At 38.6% G+C, this 21,216-nt stretch overlaps 1 protein-coding gene across 6 annotated transcripts in view; it reads right to left on the reverse strand.

Moving 5' to 3' along the window:
• The window catches only part of enah (ENAH actin regulator), a 106,315-nt gene that overhangs the window by 14,210 nt on the left and 70,889 nt on the right, over positions 1 to 21,216 (reverse strand). For 4 of the 6 annotated variants that reach the window (XM_086061286.1, XM_086061285.1, XM_086061284.1 and 1 more), the window contains exons 5-6: positions 7,987 to 8,339; positions 1,828 to 2,607 (exon numbers count right to left, since the gene is read on the reverse strand). In XM_086061286.1, coding sequence (XP_085917412.1) covers positions 1,828 to 2,607; positions 7,987 to 8,339 — 1,133 coding nt within the window. The remainder of the gene's footprint in view (positions 1 to 1,827; positions 2,608 to 7,986; positions 8,340 to 21,216) is intronic. The other 2 variants (XM_086061287.1, XM_086061288.1) reach the window with 2 other exon arrangements.

Below are 21,216 nucleotides of genomic sequence, written 5' to 3' on the forward strand. Positions count from 1 at the left end.
AAGAGTGAGAATTTGATCATTTAATCTGCATGGCATGTTAGTGTGTGAAATCCAATTGTCAGCTGTATGTAGTAAGGCAGGCAGTGCTAGTGAGGTACTGTTCAATAAATGGTGTAAGCTCAATATTTCATCACTCCTAAACAAAGTGTCTGATCTCATCTGAAGAGCTCGTTTCACCATAAACATAAAAAGAAGCCAGGCAAACTTTACAAAACTCAATCTGTTTTTTTAGGGCACCCCTTAAACACATTGCAGGCCACAATTAATAATCTATAAAGGGAAGTGAACATGTCGAACTCGGGATAGTTTAGTCCCAATCCAGACAATCAATTCGGTGATCTCTGGGTTCAAAGGTCATGAGAATAACTCCTGTGGCTAATGAGAATTAAAAGGTCAGTGGAGCACTGTGGTTCAAATAGAAAACAAATGCGGCAAAGCAGGGACATCTGTCCTTTATTGTAAAATGTTATATTTCATTGAACTGTCTAACAACAATCAGGTTTATTGTATAGATGTTGTTTAAAAAAATGTAATGCTGTGTGAAAAAAAAGAAAGAAGAGGCACATTTAACACACTTAAATGGGAAGTCATGCCCAAAATCTTCTTTACAGTAATATGTTCTATGCAGCCCCACTAATCTAAACACAATATTCTGATTAATATTGTCTTTGTGGAATAAGAGTTAAGCGGCAAAAACCACCTATTTCAATTTATCTCGGGGGCCGGTCATTTTGCCACTTGTTGTCGACTAAAAATGACATCAAAGTTGTTCAGGGCTCAGGAGCTTATTTAAACTGTGATGCCGTTTTCAGTCAACAGCATGTAGCAAAATGGCCGCCCTCTTAAATGGATAAAAAAAACAGCAAGCTTACCTCATATTGCAAAAACATAATATTAATTGTAATGCTGTGTTTACACTAGTGGGGGAACACACAACATATTGTACAAAACATGTTTGGATTGACTTCCCCCTTGACAAGTCTATATTTACTGTTAGCTAAATACGAAATAGCATGAGGACGCACTGTGAGATAAATGTCTATTGAACTGACAAACGATATTTAGAAAAACAAAAACTTGAGCTTGAAGTGATTTGTACTTTGTAAAGATGACGGGCACACCGTTTAAAGACCAGACATATTGCACTTTCAGTCAACCAGCTGGATCTTTACTTTTAACTCATTCACTCGCAGCCATTTTCACTGAAGCAACCCTCTTTGCTCCCCGCTGTTTTACTGGATTTTGACTGATTTTGCAAGGCCCACAGAATATTGTGTTCTATTGCTATGAAATAGATTAAAGTATCTTCTTTCATCAGGAAAAAAAAGTATATTTGTATCTGTGTCCGTTTTGCAGTAATTAGCATTAGAACATAGCTAAGTTTCATCAACATGCAACATGGCCCTGGCTGAGGTCTTAAACTCTGCTGACACCTGCTGGTCGTTTTTTTTTTGCAATAACTACCATTGCTTTAAGCCACCACTTTAGGTCAGAGGCTGCAACAAAGCCTTCTGTATGCTCTAGCATAAAAAAATAATAAAAAAGACATAACATTTTTTATAAATACGTTTTTGGGACTATGGCAATATTTAAAATAGGACGTTTTTATACGTTTTTGGGAGCAAATTAGTTAAGCAGACAGACACACGAGGAGCTTTTGAGAAGACTGAAAGGCCTGAACAACGCAGCCATGGCTCTATATAGAAGTCTAATCAGCTATGAAACAGCTCATAAAGAACGAGATCAGGATGAATGATTACTGTTAGTATGTGAGTTAAAGGCAGTGAACGACAGCAGGGAGAAAAGCAAGTGGGCTGGAAGCCTTACCCTGGGACTGGGGCTGATCAGAAGACCCTGAACGCAGTTGGTGGGTTTCTTGGCTTGCTGCTGCGTCTGAATCCCCAGGCCCTGATGGGCCCATGCCCAGAGAGAGGGTGAGGTGCTCAGTGGAAGCCACAGCCGAGGGCGCTGTAGAGGGAGAGGGCAAACCAGGAGCATGGGATGAGGAGGGGGGAGACGAGACGCACGAATAAGAATGGGGTGCTAAGGGTGAGGCGAATGGTGGCGGGGTGGGCGGAGGTGGCGGGGTCGGGCAGGCTATGCCAACCGGGTGGCTGTGTGGTATGGTGGTGACCGGGGAAGGTGCTGGAAACATCGGTGGGCCATTGGGAGATGGCGATGGGGGCTTCTGGGTGAGCGGGGATGGGGTCGCAATGGGGATGAGTGGCCGTGGCCCTGCAGCCTTCTCTGGCGGACTACTTATCATGACCGGGGGTGACGGGGGCAAGGGAGTGAAATTGTAGGCTGAACACACCACGGACTTGGGCGCGGTGGTTGGGTTGGGGGCAGGAGCAGGAGGTGGTGCTTGGGCAAACGCCTGCTGTCTCCTTGGGACGGTGGCGTAGTGGGGAAGGACTGGGTGGAAGGCAGAGCCGAGCGAGGTGGCAAAACGGGAGGCCGAGTGCCTCAGAGGTGGTGTTGGGGGCGTCGCGGATGAGGATAAAAGGGCCCCCGGAGCTGGACAGCTCAATGTGGATGGAGATGCCGGTGTGGATGATGTCCTGCTATACTCCTGAGGAGTGGGGCTATACAAAGTGCTTTTAAATGCTAGTTGCACAGACAGACATGGTGAGGGACAACAACACAGGGCAGAAGGGAAGGCACCAACGCAGGAAGGAGGCAGCCATCGTGCACACAATGGAAGGACGACAGGTCAGGAGAAAGAGATGGAAGGAGGGTGGAGGGGAAAAAAAGAGAATGGAGCAGTGAAGCAAGAGAAAAGAGCACAGGACCTAAACCACAGTTTGATTCCAAGGTATTTAATGCATTTCAATCAGCTGAGGTGATGTCGCTTTGTTAGTGGACAGATGTTGAGACAGAGCTGCAGAGGTGGCAAATCCAAGTCCAAAAAGTAAAAACTTTGCCACAGTTTGGCTTTAGCCCCAGGTGCTAGCTAGTAGCTCCATAGCCAGCTCCCATGGTGCTCGTTTACCTGCTATTGAGCTAGCTAGCGAGCTAGCACCAGGGGCTAAAGCCAAACTGTGGCAGGAAGGGTTTTTACTTTTAGGTGCTATCTAGCTCCCATGGCGCTCGTTTACCAGCTAGAGAGCTAGCTAGCTAGCTAGCACCAGGGGCTTAAGACAAACTGTGGCAGGGTTTTTACTTTCTGGACCTGGATTTTCCACCTCTGCAGAGCTGTAGAAAACAAAGAAGACTTTCTGAGAGAGCTGACTAAAACGGATATTTTCGAACAAGCACAAAGCCAAACATCATCAAGGCAAGCCGAATAACACAAATTTACTTATCCATACAAAAAGTATCAATCCATCTACTTTCTGTACAGCTTATTTTCATTAGGGGAGCAAGAAACTACCTCAGCTGTAATATACATGTGGGTGTGAAAACAATAAATGATGCCACCAAAGTTTAAATGCAAACACCATTTCAAGTTAAAATGTGATTGTGCAGTTCCAAGAGCAAGAAAGTTATATATTGGACCAAAAGTTGCTTAGTACAAAAACAAAACAAAAACAAAAAACTATGGATGTCGTAACACAATTGGTCACAATTTGAAACAAACAGTAATCCCATAGTTTACATACTGTATATTTATAAGATTTGTGTTCATGTGTATGTATTTTTAATAGGGCCGACCAATTTGAACCTTTTGAGAATTCCGATATTTAGTAGAAAAAAATAACTGATTAATCTGCAGATTATACATATATATATATATATATATATATATCCATCCATTTTCTTAACCGCTTTTCCTCTCAAGGGTCGCGGGGGGGGCTGGAGCCTATCCCAGCTGGCTTCGGGCAGTATGGATAAATAAATGCATGAGAGACAGCAGAAGTGATGTATTGTATGTATTGGACTGAACGCCTTGTTTGCGCCATGTGTGACTTCTCCCAGCTAAATGCTCTGATATCTCATGCCTAGCTAAATTCATCATTTGATCCTCGCTGACCAGATTCAGTGAGCATCCTGACTTCTACTCCAGTACACACACACACTACTTCCTCATTATCCTCCCCTACATTTTTCCTATTCTTTTTTTTATTTATCATTGCCATGAAAATCCTGACTCATATTTTCATTCTCAATTATCAATTCAACCATTCTCCAAGCTTTACAATTATTATGCTCTGGGGACATCACATGACCAAGAAACTAGGGCCCGGCCGATATGCATTTTTTGAGGCCGATGCTGATACAGATTTTTTGCAGAAAAAAATACCGATTGCCAATTAATCTGTAGATTATTTAAAAATACATATTTAATGCATACAATTAATTTAATGCATCCAGAGTACAGAAAAACGTTGCACTTGGGAAGAATCTGTGCCTTTGCATAGTGTTATCTTACCTGTGGGTATGTGTTCCCACAGCATTTGTGTGTGAATATTCGTTATATGAAGGAAAAACACTCCCAAAGTCGATACTAACTTCCAGTTAGCATTTTAATGGGATCCTCCCTTCGCTTTTAGCATAGGCTAGCGATGTGTTAAAAATTAAGAATGTTTTGTATTTAAATATACTTTGGATGTCATTCTTAACGTAATTTTTTGGTTTTACAGTTAACTCCAACTGGGGTGTCATTAAACAGCTTAAAGGACGCTTAGGGACAACAGAATAACCAGAATAACATACGCTAAACACTTGCTAGTTGCTAATGCTATGCAAACTAAATGGTGCATTCAGGGTACTTTCACAGCATCGGAAACTTCGGATTTCTTCGATGATAATGTTAAGGGTAAAATAATCGGCCATTTGGCTCAATTGGCCGATTGTTTTGGCCGATGTTTGAAGGGCAATCATCGGACGATTTTAATCGGCGGTCGATTAATCGGTTGGGCCCTACAAGTAACCTGCCATAATTAATGCAAACATACACAAAACATCAAGCACACCTTCATAAACCTTAGGGGCAGTTCTACAAAAAATAAATAAATCTCCTCAAACTTAATGAAACTTTAAACCTATGAAACAAAAAAATCCAAGGTGATTCTTCCAACAATTAAAAAAAAATCTAAATATCGCCTTAAACCAAACATTTTTATTTATATCCTGAAACCACATTTACAAAATGGTGAAAAAGCATAATTTTATTACTCACACACGCATGCACACACATGATGAAAGTTAAATGCTAGTAGCACTAGCCAATTATTTTTGAGTATATCTTGTCATCATAGTTTTGCATCCTCACTCCACCCCCTGATCTGAAAGATTTTGCAAGCACTCTTACTAACACACACAATCACCCCGGAGGGTCTTACCAGCATTTTCCCTGATGTATTTTTAGCTTGTGAGTAACACTGCTGAACTGTGTCAGCCTTCATGTGTGGTCATGCGTACATATGCTAATATGCCAACATAGCAATGAAGCATGTCACAACGCTGCCATCTTTTTTTGACCCAGTCGTGAATTGTAATTCCCTTCTTCTTTCGGCAAATCAAACCCAAACCAATTTCATCAGTTTGTCATGGATTACAGGCATTGGGTGAGCGCTGTGCTTCCTGCAGCTTCTCTGTAATCTGTTTGATGCAAGTGTCAACATTTGAATCTAAGAATGTGACATTTTTTGTACTTATAGTTCTGTATATGATCAGACATTGATGCCATGGCAATATTCGGCTTTCAATCATTTTTCAATGGTATTCGTTAACTTTTACTAGTCGTGAGACCGCAAGTGTAATATAGTTTCCATAAAACGGTAAAACTGATGTGGAGGTGGTAGCATCATGCTGTGTGGTTGTTTTGTTGTCACTTGAATATGGCACGACAAGGGTGACCTAAGACATTATAGTAGGGATGGGCAAGTACTGATACCAGGTATGGGTATCGGGCTGATACCCAGCTTTTTCAAGGTATCAGTACTCCTGACAGGTGCCAATAACATTATCAGAATAGAAAACTGCCATTCATTTCATGCAATTTGAAGGAAAAACATATTGACATGTTTTTTTTAAACTCCAATATTTTACAAACCCTAAATGTTGTCCAATAAACATATGCTTGAAAAAAAGATCTGTAGTTTGTACTTCTTAAACTTTTATGCCAATATTTTCCATTTGAGTGAAAATGAATATCGGCTCCAAATATGGGTTATCGGCATCCTTGACTGCTAATAATCGGTATTCGTATCGGCCCTGACAAAACCATATTGGTCTTTCTCTAGTCAAAAGTACGAGTGGGATCAGTACTTAGTATCGGTGACTACTCAAGCATTGAGTACTCTTACTAGTATCGGTCTGAAATCAAGTGGCATCTTACATTCTTACTTTGTAGTTGCTACCTCTTTTCAGCCATTTCTTATTCAATCATGACAACGACCCCCAAACATCCTGAACATCTATGGTGGTTGTGACTGCATTAAGGAAGTTTAAATGTTAAAATGACAGATTTTTACACATCTATATGATGTGTAGAGCAAGCCATAACGCGTTTACAACTACGTCGATAAGCCTCTTCTAAATAGAGGTATTTAGGGCTCTGTCTATCATTGCATTATTCGTGTAGTTGGTAATTTCCGTTTTATTTACAATAAATTAATACATGTAGAGCTTGTCCTTATGCGGTAAAGTTTTAAAAAGTAATCTTTGCTAGCCTGTAAATGTGGCCACTTGCCAGAGGAGATTCTGTTGGCTTGTGCTCGTACAGGCCTGCGCAATTCATGCACGAGCATCATGGTGGCTGCATTTGCGCTTTAGTCCAGAGGTGACAGTCGTGTGTAAAAAAAAAAAAAAAAAGTAAACGTGTCAAAGTCCTTAAAGGGACATTCAGGAATATCTAGCGCTATCTAGTGGTGGACTAATAATTCATTCATTTTAAAACTGACTGTTTTTATCAATAGTATGCAAAAAAATATGTTGCATCGCATACATTTAAAAATAAATATATATATATATATATATATATATATATATATATATATATATATATATATATATATATATAATCATATGTCTAGTAATCACTTATTATATTACATGGCTGTAGTCTCACCTTGCCATGTTTCGCCGCCATCTTCCTGCTGCAGATGCCCAAAGGACAACTTTGTGAACATTGTTAGCCCTGGTGGCGCTTGCATCGAGTGTCGGACCCAATGGGTTGACCGCAGCTTACCTCCCACAGCTGGGGCCTGCAGGTGGTCGTCACTAACTAACTAAATAGAACGTTTTCAAGGACGACGTGAATGATCAAGGCCTTATTAGTGTCAAAGTCACTGTTGTGCAGAAAATTAATCTTTTCACAAAAAGCTTGTTTTGTCCTTATCTTTTAAATTTTCGCTCAATGTCACTCAAATTACCTATTTTCAAATGGTGATTACTAAAGAACGGAATAAAGTAGAAACATACTAATTCTCCTAAGGAACTAAACCAAACTGTATTATGTAAAAAACAATTGGAACACTTCCAAGAAATCATCAAAAGCCCAATATTGGCACAATAATGACATCTTCTCTAAACGCAACTCTACAATTATGTCCTCATACAGCATCACCCATTTCCCCAACACAATATACACTTAATTAAAACCCTGCAAAAAGTCTTTGTTAATTTCCCCCAAATCCATTTACATCCTCTTCAAAATGCTGGTGCAGCCTTAGGCGCTTCAATTTATCTTCGGCGTTTAATTAGTTAAGGAACACACTATGTTTGGAATGCAATGGTGATCTCTGATGTAATACAAATTTGGGGAGTTTAACTCTTTGTGACAATATCAGATACTTCTTAAAAATAACCAAATATGAGTCCTCACAAATTATTGAGCACAATGAAGACATTAACTGACTTACCATATAAAATACATTAGATTGTAGTTACCACAAAGTGGACTTTGTGTTAGTTTGCAGAAGCTCAAAAGCTGCCATGCTTTATAAATACATTAGAAAAGGATTAGGGAAAACATTAATATCATTGCAACAGACTTAAAACCTGACAGAGCATGTGTGGCTAATAGCGAAGTGCACTCACCAGCATTGGAGATGCGTCTCCCTCGTTCCCAGTCGTGCTGCTCTCTGTCCAACTGCTCTTGCTGCTCCTTCTCCTGCCGCTCTCTCTCCACCTTCTCCCTCTCCAGCCGCTCACGCTCGGGGCGCTCCTGCTGCTCCTGACGTTCACGCTCCAGTCGCTCCCTCTCGGCCTGCGCCTCGCTTTCTCGAAGCTCCCTTTCCTGACGCTCTCGTTCCTGACGTTCGTGCTCCTGACGTTCCCTCTCTTGCATCTCTCGCTCCAGGCGCTCTTGCTCCTGACGTTCACGTTCTTGACATTCGCGTTCCTGGCGCTCTCGTTCCACCTCCTTTTGCTTCTGCAGCTCCTGGAGCTGCCTGGATAGAAAAATAATAATAAAAGGAGACAATTTTAATAGTACACATGAATTTAAATTTAGTAAATTACAGTAAATGTCAGAATGGATAGTAAAAACATCCACATATTGTAATGGCTTTGATTGCTGTGAACATTAATAATAATAATAGTAATAATAATAATAATAATAATAATAATAATAATAATAAAAAATGTCAGATAGGAAAAAAAAACGATGAGTAAAAAAAGTTCATTAGTGTGGGCCAGGTCTTGACCCTTACTGACCCACAAAGCAACTACTGATGACATTATGTAACGCTCAATATTATTATATAACACTTGCTAGTTGCTACTAGGCATAACAGCCATGTTATGCAATCTAAAATTTAGATACACAGGACGCTGAAATCTGCAATTGCCACACTATCCTTTACTGAACAACAACAAAAAAAGATATACAATTAAAGAGCAAAAATTATTTCAAAAATATATTTATACACATGTTTTAAATGTTTAAAATGCTAAATAACATGTTGAGCAGGATGCAGGTGGAAGTTGCTGTGTATTTGAATGTATTTATTGTGTGAAATTCACAGGTTGGTCAGTAGGTGGCAGCAGTATGTAGTGTGAGCCATGCCGTGACGACATCTTTCACAGGCTTGAGGCAAAAACAGACTTTCTACTGGTTTTGTATCTAATTTGGTGAAACTGCAATAATGCTTGTAGAGAAGTAAGCTGTCGCTGCAGCAGTTGGCTTGCACATTAACAGACTAGAAGTGTATACAAAAAAAAAATGTATTTCATCAGACTTGGTGTAACCAAAATGTTTCTGTTGATGATAGCAACACGTCCAGTCCATGAAGTAGAAAACAGCCTCAAACCATGATGCCCCTCCACTATACTTCACAGTTGGGATGAGGTTTTGATGGTGGTGTGCTAGTGTTAATTTTATCCGCCATTTTTAAATTTAGTCTCAGATTTAGTCCAATTTCAATCACGCTTGTTAGTTTTTAATCATAGTAAGTCAACCTCATCTTGTTTTTATTTAGTCCAATATTATTATTAAGAAAACATTTTATTTGTCTAGTTTTTGTCAACAAAAACTGTCATTTTAGTCTAGTTTTAGTCAGGACAATCATTTAAACCCTGTATATATTTATTGTCAGCAGATTATGTTGAACATTTCGTTCGACGTAAAACGATTTCACATCAAATTTTCTCTCATCTCTTTGATGAAAAACAACTTGACAAACAATTACAGTATATCAACAAGTGGCTACTACGACTCCATGCTATGAGCTATTAAGTTAGCCAGCATTAGTTAGCGGTCATATTAACATTATTGTTGGAATGTTTTTTTAAAAACTTTTCTCTCTCTCAACTTTTCACCATGACTCAAGCTCCTGTCTGTCCCATGTGTTTGTGCATGTTACACTTGCTAGCTGCAAATTTGAAAGGGGGTGTGTCACTGTGTGTCACATGACGTGACAAGGTTTAACAAAATCTAATCATTTCAGTCTCGTTTATGTTCATGAACTAAAATGTCCATAGATTTTAGTCCAGCTTTTATTAAGTGTAGTACATTTTCATCTCGTCTTCATTAGTCGATGAAAATGCATACTGATTTAGTCCCAGTTATTGTTTATTAATGAGGTTTTTAGTCTAGTCTAGTTTTAGTCCAGTGAAAAATGTGTGTGACGTCATTTTTGTTTAGTTTTTGTTGACGAAATTAACACTAGTGCGCTGTGCCTTTTTTCTCCATACACAGCATTGTGTTGACAGCAGATGTCTTCCAGTGACATCAACTTTTGTTTTACTTAACATTGATTTGTAAACAAAGATGTTAGCACCTACCCTCAAGTATTTAGCAAACAGTCTGAGATTCTTCTTCACCACATTGAGCATTCTGTACTGTTGTAGTCATCAGGATTACCACTCTGAGAGAGATTAGCAACAATGCGGACTTTTTTCCCCCCCATTTATAGACACCCTGTCTTATCATGGCCTGATTTGAAGGTTTTTAGAGATACTTTCAGCCTGATGCAAGTCAAGAATTCCTCATTGTGGGCATTCTGAGCGCACATTTGTGTGAGGCATAGTTCACATCAGGCAAAGCTACTCAAGAACAGAAAACTCAAAACTGGTGTGCATTTTATAGGGCAGGAAAGTTTTACTAACATCTGACCCTGATTAAGTCTTGGAGAAGTCATTTGCTTAGGGGTTCGCATATATATATTTTTTTACATCAGCGATTTGAAAAAAAGCATCCAATATGCATTTTATTATGTAAAGGGAAATAGACTGGAAGTGCTTACAACTCTTACAATCAAGGTCAGAATATGGTCAGTTGGTCACTCATACTGATTTCACTGAAATCTTATTCACAAAGAAAAAAAAAAATCAAATATTGCTTAATTTTAACACAGTTGTTCCCTTTTTCCATTTGTACACCATGTTCTGTTTAGCCCCAAATAAACGTCTTAAAGTATAAATTAGTTCAAATACATACACACACTACTCTTACAGTGCAGTATCTTCCATTCAGACCAAGCCTGCCTACTTGAATGGATCATCACCAAGTACTTTCCCACTTTGTTTCAGTTGTTATTTCATGCAGTGAACACGTCATAGAGATGTAAAGTAAACCAGGATTCTCAATCCAGCTCTTTCTGTGGGCTATGGTTGCTCCTCTGGGGTCTTCCCCCTCTACACTATTCACTCAGTTAGTAAATGAGGCCCAGTGGGAACATCTGCACTGTAATAGCAGCGGCAGAACATCTTCATGATTAAAAACAGCATATGATGTAATGGAGTTACGGTTGTCACAAACAGGGTAATTGGGCAGATCAGCGAAGGCCACGTTTTATATTCATTTCACAAGTATGATGAGAAATGATCACATTGCCCAAATTTATGACAGTTTATTTGGCAGGGACTAACTTGTGTAGTAGTGTTAGACTTCCACAAATATTGTTTGCAGGTTTACCATGCAAATATATGCACAGAAAATGTTTCGGTAAATAATGTCTTGCCATGAATTCAAGAATGTGCATATTGTATCATTTTTATTATCATATTTGGCCCTAGAGCAGGCATTCATATTATCATATTAATCAAACCATTTCAAAACATGACACTGACTAGGAAAACATGGATGGACATAAGCAAGTTTTTTTTTTTTTTTATCTGATTAATCACATCTTAGAATTTTGATTAACCACCATCAATCACTTAATTAAAATTTTGCCCGCCAAATTTAAAGAGCACCTATTTTTTTTTTTTCAACATTTAATGTTAACGTGAGGAAAAAATTTTATCCACTGCACACGCTCATCCTCCTCTTTTTCTAATCAGTTAGTTACTTGCATAATTTAAAATGGGAAAACAATGACCCCAATAGTTTGACATGAACAAATATTCTGAATGTCATATGCAAACATTTATTAAATGCATTATTTAAATGCATGTAGTTACGTTTATTGCTCAAACACAACCTGTGCTACATTTAACGGAACCATCCACTGTCAGCTAAGAGATCATCTGCGGTCAAAATTAATAGTGTGATTAATCTGCGTTAATACATGATTAATGCAATCATTTTTAGTGATTAATTAATTAGTTAACGCTTTAACTTGTTGTTTTTTTGCAGGAACCTGAAGCATGGGTTTTATTAAACCAAAAAAAAAATTGACTATAATGAATGAACAATTGTTTTTTTTTATATTAATATAATGAACAGTTTTTAATATTTCTTAAATTTACATTGTGTTATTGGCAAATCGTATTTTCTAGCTAAATTAATCAAAACATTTAAACAAGCTCTACTTCAAAAGTAATTCTGAGAATATTTATTGTGCAGAATCAAAATCAAAATTCAGGACTCTAAAACTTGTGAAAACAAACAACATTACTGATATTATAAATATTTATTTAATAATATACTTTTGACCCTATAGGCCCCTCCTCCTGGCTGATGAAGCCTAACGTACAGTAATTCATTTTCAGTTTCTGGGGCAGTTTAGCAAGTAGATATTCTCTTCATATTCCAGACATTTAATTTGCCCGCTGGTTTGCTGTCTAAAGTTGGATACGCTTCTCTTTAATGCCGTTCCGGCCAGACGTCTGTGAAAAGTATACTCAATCACTTATTTCGGTTTCTGGGGCAGTTTAGCTAGTAGATATTCTCTTCATATTCCAGACATTTAATTTGCCTGCTGGTTTGCTGTCTAAAGTTGGATACGCTTCTCTTTAATGCCGTTCCAGCCAGACGTCTGTGAAAAGTATACTCAATCACTCAATCACTTATTTCCGGTGTTAAACGCACCAGTCGTGTCAATCACAGGTTAGCTTAGAATTTAACATGGCTTGTAGCTTATGTATGAAAGGGACAATTACTGTCAGGTTCAAACCGGACCGGCTTTGAGCGAACTAGAGGAAGGCCTCCTCCTTCTGCTTCGACAGAAAGAAAGAAAAAAAAAAGTTTGAACATCACTTGTCAATGTGGTGACTGGTGGTCCATTCTCCAAATCTGTTTCTTTAGGCCTGTTGCTCACAGACTGCAACGATATTGTTAATAGCTCTACATTGTTTGCATTTCACCACGTTGTACATGGCGCAGTAAGAAGAAACTCCACAACGCCAAAGCTCTACAAGCTAGCTGGTGCGGCGCAAGTACTCGAGCCTCAACCTCCGACGCAGTAGATATCTGAAAGACGTGCGAGCGTCCAGCCAAGCAAACCTCCTCTCGATTCACAGTTTTGTTATTCAATGTGTTTTGATGAAGCGCTGCTTATTTCAATTCTTGTCTACTAACAACTTCAAACAACTTGTTGACTTGGTAACGGGAGGAAATAAAACTCTGGACCTTTATGTATGCTAATGTGAAAGGAACAAACGTCTTTTCTTTGCTACCTCCTCTGAGGAATCTGACCATAACTTCATTCACTTTGTGACCACCAATAAGCCGCTGGTGGCACAGCAGGGGGCCAATATAATAGCTGTGGTTTGGTGTAAAGACACAGAAGAGGCAATGCAGGAATGTTTCAATGTCAAACTGTTAATTGTGTTTAAAGTGTTATGTTGGAGTTTTATTTATGTATAGCACTTTGTTTTTCAAAGTACTCTGTAAAGCTAAGTAGGGTTAGTTGATTTAAACAATTTTTACATTAGGCCTGGGGAAAAAAGTCGACCAAGTCGGACGAAAAAATGCATGCGTCTAAGCTATTTTAATCATTTTTAAAAACATATTTGCGGCACCTGGAAGTTGCCGGAACCAATCATTTGTGAATAAATAAAAGAGTTCCAATGATTTTATTGGAGCCAAACACACGTAAGATGGCGGCCCTACGTGTGTTAGCAACAGGAAGGCCGTATCTACAAGCATAGAGCAAGACTCACACAAGTTTTTTTTTTTCACTCCTCCATGCAGCGTGCAGGCTAAGCCATCCAGCGTTTGCCATAAGGACTATTACTATGGTTTTACACCACCAAATGTGCAATAACCGAGCCAAATTGACCCAGTTGGCCACAATACATTTAACAACAGACGCAAGGAAGTTTGCAAAAGCAGACGCTGGCGGACCTTAGAAACTAACTCACTTTGCAATACCACTACCTAGGTTACCATTCGCTAGTAGCATTATCAAGTACGAAGCTATAAGCAATAGCGAGTACTCATGATGTTTATGGATTTAAAATGGGATGGAACCAAAGAAAAGCATCAGGGTGACAGCGCGGGATCCTGGAGCATAAAGTAAGTTATTTAAAAAACCTTTCTACGCGGTTAGTATGCTGCATCAATGGCCATTGTAGGATTCAACAACTCAATATTTTTCAACGAGACAAGCGAATACGTCAGACTTAGTAAACATACGATGAAGATAAAGCGCTATTTAAGTGCACTCCATTTAACATTTTGATCAAATTGGATTTTTCATATGTTGGACTATGAAGTGATTTTCAGGAAAAATACAATAAGAAATGAGTTTGTTCAGGGCTAATGCTAATTGTGATTGTTAATCGTTGAGCATAGGCTAATTTTATTGGCAGGAGATAAGGAACAATGAGTATTTATATCTACTATATCTAATTCAATTTACGTTCAACCTTAGTGGACTTATAAAAAATAAAAAATGCTATTTTTTTGGGGGGGGGGTGTGTGGCGATTAACTGATGGAATAATAGATAGGAGACTCGATTTTTTAAAAAGCCGTTAGTGACAGCACTAGTTTACATAATACACCATAATGTTACAAGTCATGACCTAAATCTAATCATGGAATTTGTATCCAATAATTACAGTTAACGATGCAAAATACTATAGAAACTGAAGCCCTCGTATCACTTTATTTGAACTACTAAGTAGTACCAATACAGTATACTGCTTACTTGGCCGTATTTGAAGTCATGTCAAAAATGGGTCAGATTTTTTCAGTCCACGTAAAACGTAGCTATAATAGGAATAATTTCCTCCATTGTTTTCCCAAATCGATCAACATCATTCATCGTTCAAACTTAGTTTTCATTTCATCAGTCTTTAATTTTCAGGGATTATTGTCATGAAACTAGAACATGTTTTTCTTAAGCACATACTGTATTTTGGCCAGTCAATCATGAACATCTATTCTGAATAGGCCTTAGTCTTCAATAATATCCGTAGTTTTGTCACTAGCCACTTAGAAAAGTTGCAAAAAATGGTGATCTAGTGAAGAAAAATAAATGTAAACCTATAGTGTACTTTGTCTGAAGCATTGCTTCATTTTCATTCAACACATCGGTTGATGAAGTGGAAGCGCTTGATGCTCAAGACTCCTTTGTAGCCATAAAAAAAGCTCTCCTGGCGATCTCAGATGTTTACAAAACGCATCAGTGTTTGCCAAACTCAACATAAAAAAGGCAACAAAGCTGATAATTGTTTGCTTTAACCACATAGTAATCTTTTCCACAGAAGATCCAGACAAAACAAACTTGATGTTAGAGGAAATCAGCATTTTCCACTCAAAATGACTCATAGTACAAAAGAGGCTGTCGTTTATCACAATGACACCCTCGGTTTCCTGTCCATTTTGGCTGTTCGGCAGATGTCACGCGACAGTGGAAGATATTCCAAGTCCTAACATTACACTCACATTCTTGAACAGTGAGAACAGCTTTTCCCACTGCCAAAAGTTTACAAGTAGAGCACGGTTTCATGAAAACTGGCAGCAACTTAAGAAAACCTTCATGTATTCATGACTCAAAGCCACTGGCATATAAAGCTGGAAGCACAAAGAAATGACTGTCATAATCAATACCTTCTTTCATCATTTATCTCATTCTCAAAACGAGAATAGAGGAATGTAATTAACAACAAACTCTAAGAGGCTGATGCATTGATTAAATCAGGGTCATGTTAAACAACAAATCTCAGAAAGTTGAAAAAACAGAATTGTCTTGGTTTGTTACGTTCAAACTCACGGGAGGCCAAACGTTCTTGCCTCACCCCAATCGACCTAGAGGTGTGTCTTGATGCTTTTGTGCACATAGAAAATTGAGAAAGTCAACAAATGTCTTCCCGTCCATCTTGGTGGGAAACATCAGAGGGTTCAACGCTGTGAAAAGCCCTCTGCTCTGTTTAACTGGCATCTTACTCGCCCCCTGACAAGAGTTGCCGAGGAAACCGTTGCGCAAGGGAGCGTGGGAGGCAGTGAGGTCTGAATGCTATACATACATACATGTTTCTTTCCTCTTTGCAAGAACTTACTATAAACCCCTTAAATGGCCAAAGTTGTATCCCGCCAGGCATCCTGGAAACGTTGATGATACTGTACTGTAAATGCTGTCACTATTGTTTGGCAAAAAAAAAAAAAAAATCCAACAGTAAATTCAATTTGTTTGAATGACTTTGGATCTATGAACCCAGTGAAATTAGGACTGAATGATTAGTTTTGCACATTTGCGTTAATATGTAATCAAATCATGTCATGGCATGATGTCCACATATTACTCTAAAAAATAATTGGTAGAGTACTGACTTCTCACTCCATGTGACAATTTTAAATAGTAAATAACAGACCCAGATACAAATTGCAGCACTTCAGCAATAACAGGATGGCCATGAAGTGTACCAAAAGAGCTTTTATTGTGCTCTAACAGACTTGAAAATAGAATCGAACCCAAAATGGAATGACAGCAACACTCTAATCCAGGGGTGCTCAAATTTGGTCCTTGAGAGCCCCTATCCAGCCTGTTTTCCATGTTTCCCTCCTGCAGCACAGCTGAATCTAATGATCAGCTAATCAGCAAGCTTTGTAAAAGCCTGATAACGATTCTGATCATGAATCAGGTGTGTTAGTGGAGAGAAACATGGAAAACAGGCTGGATAGGGGCTCTCGAGGACCGAACTTGAGCACCCCTGCTTTAAGCAATTACAGCACATGACACTGTTAATTATAGCAATGCAATGTCCCAATCCATAAGAAAACTCAAGAATGATTTCTGTACTTGTTGTAAGCAAAACTCAAAGCTATTGGTAAAATGTTTATGGACATGAAACAAGTTAGCAAAGTTTTTAATGTGAAACTAATGAGCTAATAACTTGTAAAATGAAAGGGAACTATGAAGCAATGATGAGCTGAAAGCTCGTTGGGTACAACAACCTCCCTCTGGGGAGAGAACACAAATGTTGTGAGCAGTTGTAAAAACTCAGGACAAACCGGGAAAACCAGGTGCAAATGGCTTTGTCATCAGTTTTCAGATGAAACAAGACACCAAAGCAAGGCAGTCACTTTCAGCCATTACTTAATGTGAGATATGATACATAATGGAATATGGCAATTGTAGGATGTTCCAAAAATGTTAAATGGCCCTTGATTGAAAAATGTCTCGCTAACCCTGCTGTAAAAAAGGTGTAATTTATAGCTTTTAGCTACATGTGATACAAATCAAATGACTTTGTATGTTATCAAAAGACAGAAGGCAATTCATATCAAGAGAAAATGGCATACATCATTTATTCACTGCTTGCCATGTTTATGCTCTCTTCAACATTACACCTCTGCTCTTCCCAAAACACTACAGCTCTGATTTTTAAATTTTTTGATGGTGAAACATTATTCACTAATATTATAATATTATGAAAAATTCATTTGTTGCTTCAGTTTAGAGTCTTAGAGTACTTCAGGAGTGAGTATCAAACTGTTAGCCCGTCACATTAACTAATTTGCTCCCAAAAACATTTACATAGGTTCTATATTAAATATTACCATGCTTTCAAAGACGTATTTATAGAGCATATAGAAGGCTTTGATCTGCAGAGAACGGTTCAAGCAATGGTAGTTATTGCAAAAACGGCCAGCAGGTGGCAGCAGAGCAAAAGAGATCAACCAGGGCCATGCTGAAAAAAGCTAATTTACCCACAGCTCTATACAGATTTGTGAATAATGATTAATTTTTCCAGATGAAAGAAGATACTCTAATCTTTCTTTTGGTAGGTTTCATGTTTTTATAGCAATAGAACACGATATTCTGTGGGCCTTGCAAAATCAGTGAAAATCCAGTAAAACAGCTGGGAGAGAAGGGGGTTGCTTCAGTGAAAATGGCTGCGAGTGAATGAGTTAATCAGTACCCAAGTAGATTTCAGTTTCAAAAAGGTTTGTGACCGCTGCGCAATTCAGCTTGTATACTTGGAATGCTACCAAAATAGTTGGTCGGAAAAAACACAAGTGTCACACAAAATGTTGGCGTTGGACCTGTCATCATGACGACATCATACTAGACTTCGTGCAAGACCTCAGTGTATGTCACAAGAGAGTTTACTTATTCTTGAAGAATGAAATCTTGAGGCATTTGGAAGACAATAGACTTACATTGAGTGAGCAAAAAGTCACGTTATCAATTATTGTAGATTGACATTTGTTTTGCATTAGAGGAGCAACGATTAACCCAATAATCAAGAATTAAACACATATAAAATTAATTGCTAATTATTTTGGAAAATCCAGTAATCTTTGTGACCTAATTTAATTTAAAGGGGAAGTCAATCCCAAAATTTTATTCACAATAGTATGTTGTATGCAGCCCCACTAGTTGAAACACAGTATTCTGATTAATAGTGTGTTTGTGCATTATAAAATAAGCAGCAAAATCCAGCCATTTTCTTCATCTGAAGGGGCTGCCATTTTGCCACTTATTGTTGACTGACAATGACATCACAGTTGCTCAGGTAACGATCAATCACGGCTCACCCACTTGCTGAAACTGAGCCGTGATTGGTCGTTACTTGAGCCCTGAGCAACTGTGATGTCCTTTTCAGTCGAAAGCAAGTGGCAAAATGGCCACCCTCTGAGATGGATAAAAAACAGATTGATTTTGCTGCTTAACTCATATTCCACGAACACAATATTAAACAGAATGCCGTGTTTAGACTAGTGCAGGCAAAAACAACATATTATTGTAAAGACGATTTTGGGTTGACTTCCCCTTACATGTATTTAAGTTTGTGCTTTTTCTCCACTGTCAATTGGAAATAATGGCCTGTTTTTGAATAAAGGAATACAAATTAAAACTTTTTTTCTTTTAAATAGAGTGCATCTTTTAATCGATTCATAAAAAAATTAATTAGTTGCAGCCCTATTACAAATACATCTGGTTGTTTTGAATTATTATTGTGTATCTATTATTGTGTATAAGCAAATGAGGCAACATTGATTGGTAGTTCTGAATAATCGAGAGCAGGATCAGTGGTATACAAAGCAAAAAATAAATAAAAATAAAATAAAGGTTGCGAGTCTTGACCTGAGAGATGATTTCTAATATTAGCTGCACAGAGGTCAAAACTCAAATTTTATATGTGTAGTATACTGTACATGAGTCCGACATTGTAGAGCATTATGTCATCATCTTCTTTTGCCACAATTTAACAACTGTGCTAAATCTTCCATGGCACTGCAGTCTGGCAGAATCTGTTGGCCAGCTGGACTTGGTGGCTTGCCTGGTTGGCTCAGAGAAGCACAAAAAGTTAACCAAATGGATACGAGTGCTGATGGACCATATGGACCGACTTCAGTCCAAGGATCTCGTCAATATACAAACTCTGTCTCTCTCCATGTGGTGTGTGCCCTACTAACAAAACACCCAAAATGTTATCCAAGCCAAAGGCAAACACATTGTAGCAATAGCCAATGTCAACATGTGTTCCATTAGTAGCAGCATGTCCCAGCAGCAAAATGCTAGCAGTTGACTGAAAATAAAGCTTCTTATGAACATTCAATGTTGTTGTTTTTTTTGTTTTTGTTTTTTTAAAATGGTGCCTTTATCTTCTCTTTTATTCAACACATTTACGCGCCCCTTCACCAAAAGGCTTGCTCACCCCCAAAACACGCCCACGTGCTGTGTAGCTATTTATATCACAGTTCATTATTTGCAGCTCATGTCTTTTTAATCTGAGGGTAGCGCCCCGACTTCTATGCAAGTGGTTTATCTTTCCACTCCCGGCCTTTCATTAATATGCTCAAGCATGAGATAAATATGTCCGTCAGACATACAGTCACCCTTGGAGGGTCATGACCAAGCTCAGCATCTTCTGCCTACAAAAGGAGGATTAGAGCAGTGTGTCATGGGAGCTTGATGAGGGAGGATTTTTTTAAACTCCTAACAAAGATCATACTGTTGTTTTTTTTTCTCTGTTCTCTCTGTCTGTTGCTTCTCAAGCCGTATTCTGTCCGACGCGCTTTCCAAACAAAGGGAAGAGGGAATTCAGACATCCCTCGCTATATCGCAGTTCCCTTATTGCGGATTCAGTGATTGCATATAGCGTACCTCCACGCTTTCAATCACTTTATTATATAATTTGCTCCCAAAAATGTATAAATACGTTCTATTTTAAATATTATCATGTATGTAATTATATGTTTATGGTTTTTTTATGCTAGAGCATACAAAAGCCTTTGATACAACTTCTGACATGAAGAGGTCTCTTAAAGCATCAGTAGTTATTACAAAAACGGCCAGCAGGTGGCAGCAGAGTATAGGAGATCAGCCAGGGCCATGTTGCAACAAGCTCTTTTCCCCAGTGTTTTCAACAGGTTTGTGAATAATGATAAAACTTAATCTTAAAAAAAAAATCTTGCAAATATATCTTGAGTCACTGTCAATCTTTACGTCAATTAAACCTACGGTATGGTATGCAAATTGAGACGATTGTACATCAGCAAATTTGGCCATGCTGCACCTCCCCAGAAATGGTGCGACCAAATCCTGTGCAGTGCGATAAACTGAAAAAATGTGTTTAAAAGTTAGCGTAAAGCCCTGCAGACAACACCGACCCCCCCCCCCCCCCCCTCCCTTGACGCCACTCCTGGCACGATGTGAAAAAAAAAACCTACCGATTTTTAACAACCCAAAGTTGGCCTGCCCTCGTTGCTGAAAAAAATCCTAGAGGACACACTGAAACTATTTTGCCAAAAAAGGGGAACAATTTTGGGGCTGTAATTTTTCACAGATACTCTTTGTGAGTCTGAAAATAAATAAAAACAATATGCCATTAAACAGCTCTAAGTCTGCTGTCTGTTGCTGAAAAAGATTGCTGCTTCCAACTTCTTTTCCTTTTTAGAGAAGCAAAGGGCAGAATAGCACCATTTGATTTTTTTTAAAATCCATTCTACACCTTTGTGCGTTCTTCACTTTCTCTGCCACTATGGCTGATTATTAAAGTGTCCGTCAGCATACAGTAGATGACCTCAGCAACCGATCGATTGTATGTGTATGACAAAAAGAGGGAATGGAGTAGAGCCAGTATCATGAGGCACACATACTTAACTTCCTGGTAGCTGACCTAAAAAAAAAAAAATTTGCCAAACCATTGACTCACATCTGAAGAATGCATTACTACTGAGACGTCCATAGTATTAGTTATGATTA

This window comes from Leptonotus elevatus, chromosome 18 (genome assembly GCF_054856555.1).
Source record: "Leptonotus elevatus isolate MCC_2025b chromosome 18, RoL_Lele_1.0, whole genome shotgun sequence".
Classification (NCBI taxonomy): domain Eukaryota; kingdom Metazoa; phylum Chordata; class Actinopteri; order Syngnathiformes; family Syngnathidae; genus Leptonotus; species Leptonotus elevatus.